This window comes from Nestor notabilis, unplaced genomic scaffold (assembly GCF_000696875.1).
Source record: "Nestor notabilis isolate BGI_N333 unplaced genomic scaffold, ASM69687v1 scaffold25717, whole genome shotgun sequence".
In the NCBI taxonomy this organism is placed as follows: Eukaryota; Metazoa; Chordata; class Aves; order Psittaciformes; family Psittacidae; genus Nestor; species Nestor notabilis.
Genome location: NW_009936408.1, coordinates 1 through 241, shown reverse-complemented (window position 1 = coordinate 241; position 241 = coordinate 1). Strand labels below are relative to the sequence as shown.

Below are 241 nucleotides of genomic sequence, written 5' to 3'. Positions count from 1 at the left end.
GGGGTGGAAAGATCCTGCCGTTATCGCTGCGGTTGGCGTGGCTCGGAGCCAAGGACCCGCTCCAGTTGCCCTGCCCGTCCGCCTCCCGGCACCAGAAGTCAGGCTGGTCCAGAAGGAAGGAGTCCGAGAACTTGCTGAAGCCGATGAAGAGGGCCGGGACCCAGGTGAGCAGCACCAAGGTCCGCTGGTACCTGCCGCCCAGCCCCCCGAGGAAGGGCAGCACGGAGCCGTCGTAGTCGAG

The 241-nt window shown here is 66.8% G+C and overlaps 1 protein-coding gene across 1 annotated transcript in view; it reads right to left on the bottom strand.

The window, feature by feature from the left end:
- Positions 1-238, bottom strand: part of LOC104408665 (solute carrier family 22 member 23-like) — a gene marked incomplete at both ends in the record, with an annotated part of 23,343 nt that extends 23,105 nt beyond the window's left edge. The window contains one exon of the mRNA XM_010018330.1: positions 19-238. Coding sequence (XP_010016632.1) covers positions 19-238 — 220 coding nt within the window. The remainder of the gene's footprint in view (positions 1-18) is intronic.
- Positions 239-241: the final 3 nt, after the last annotated feature.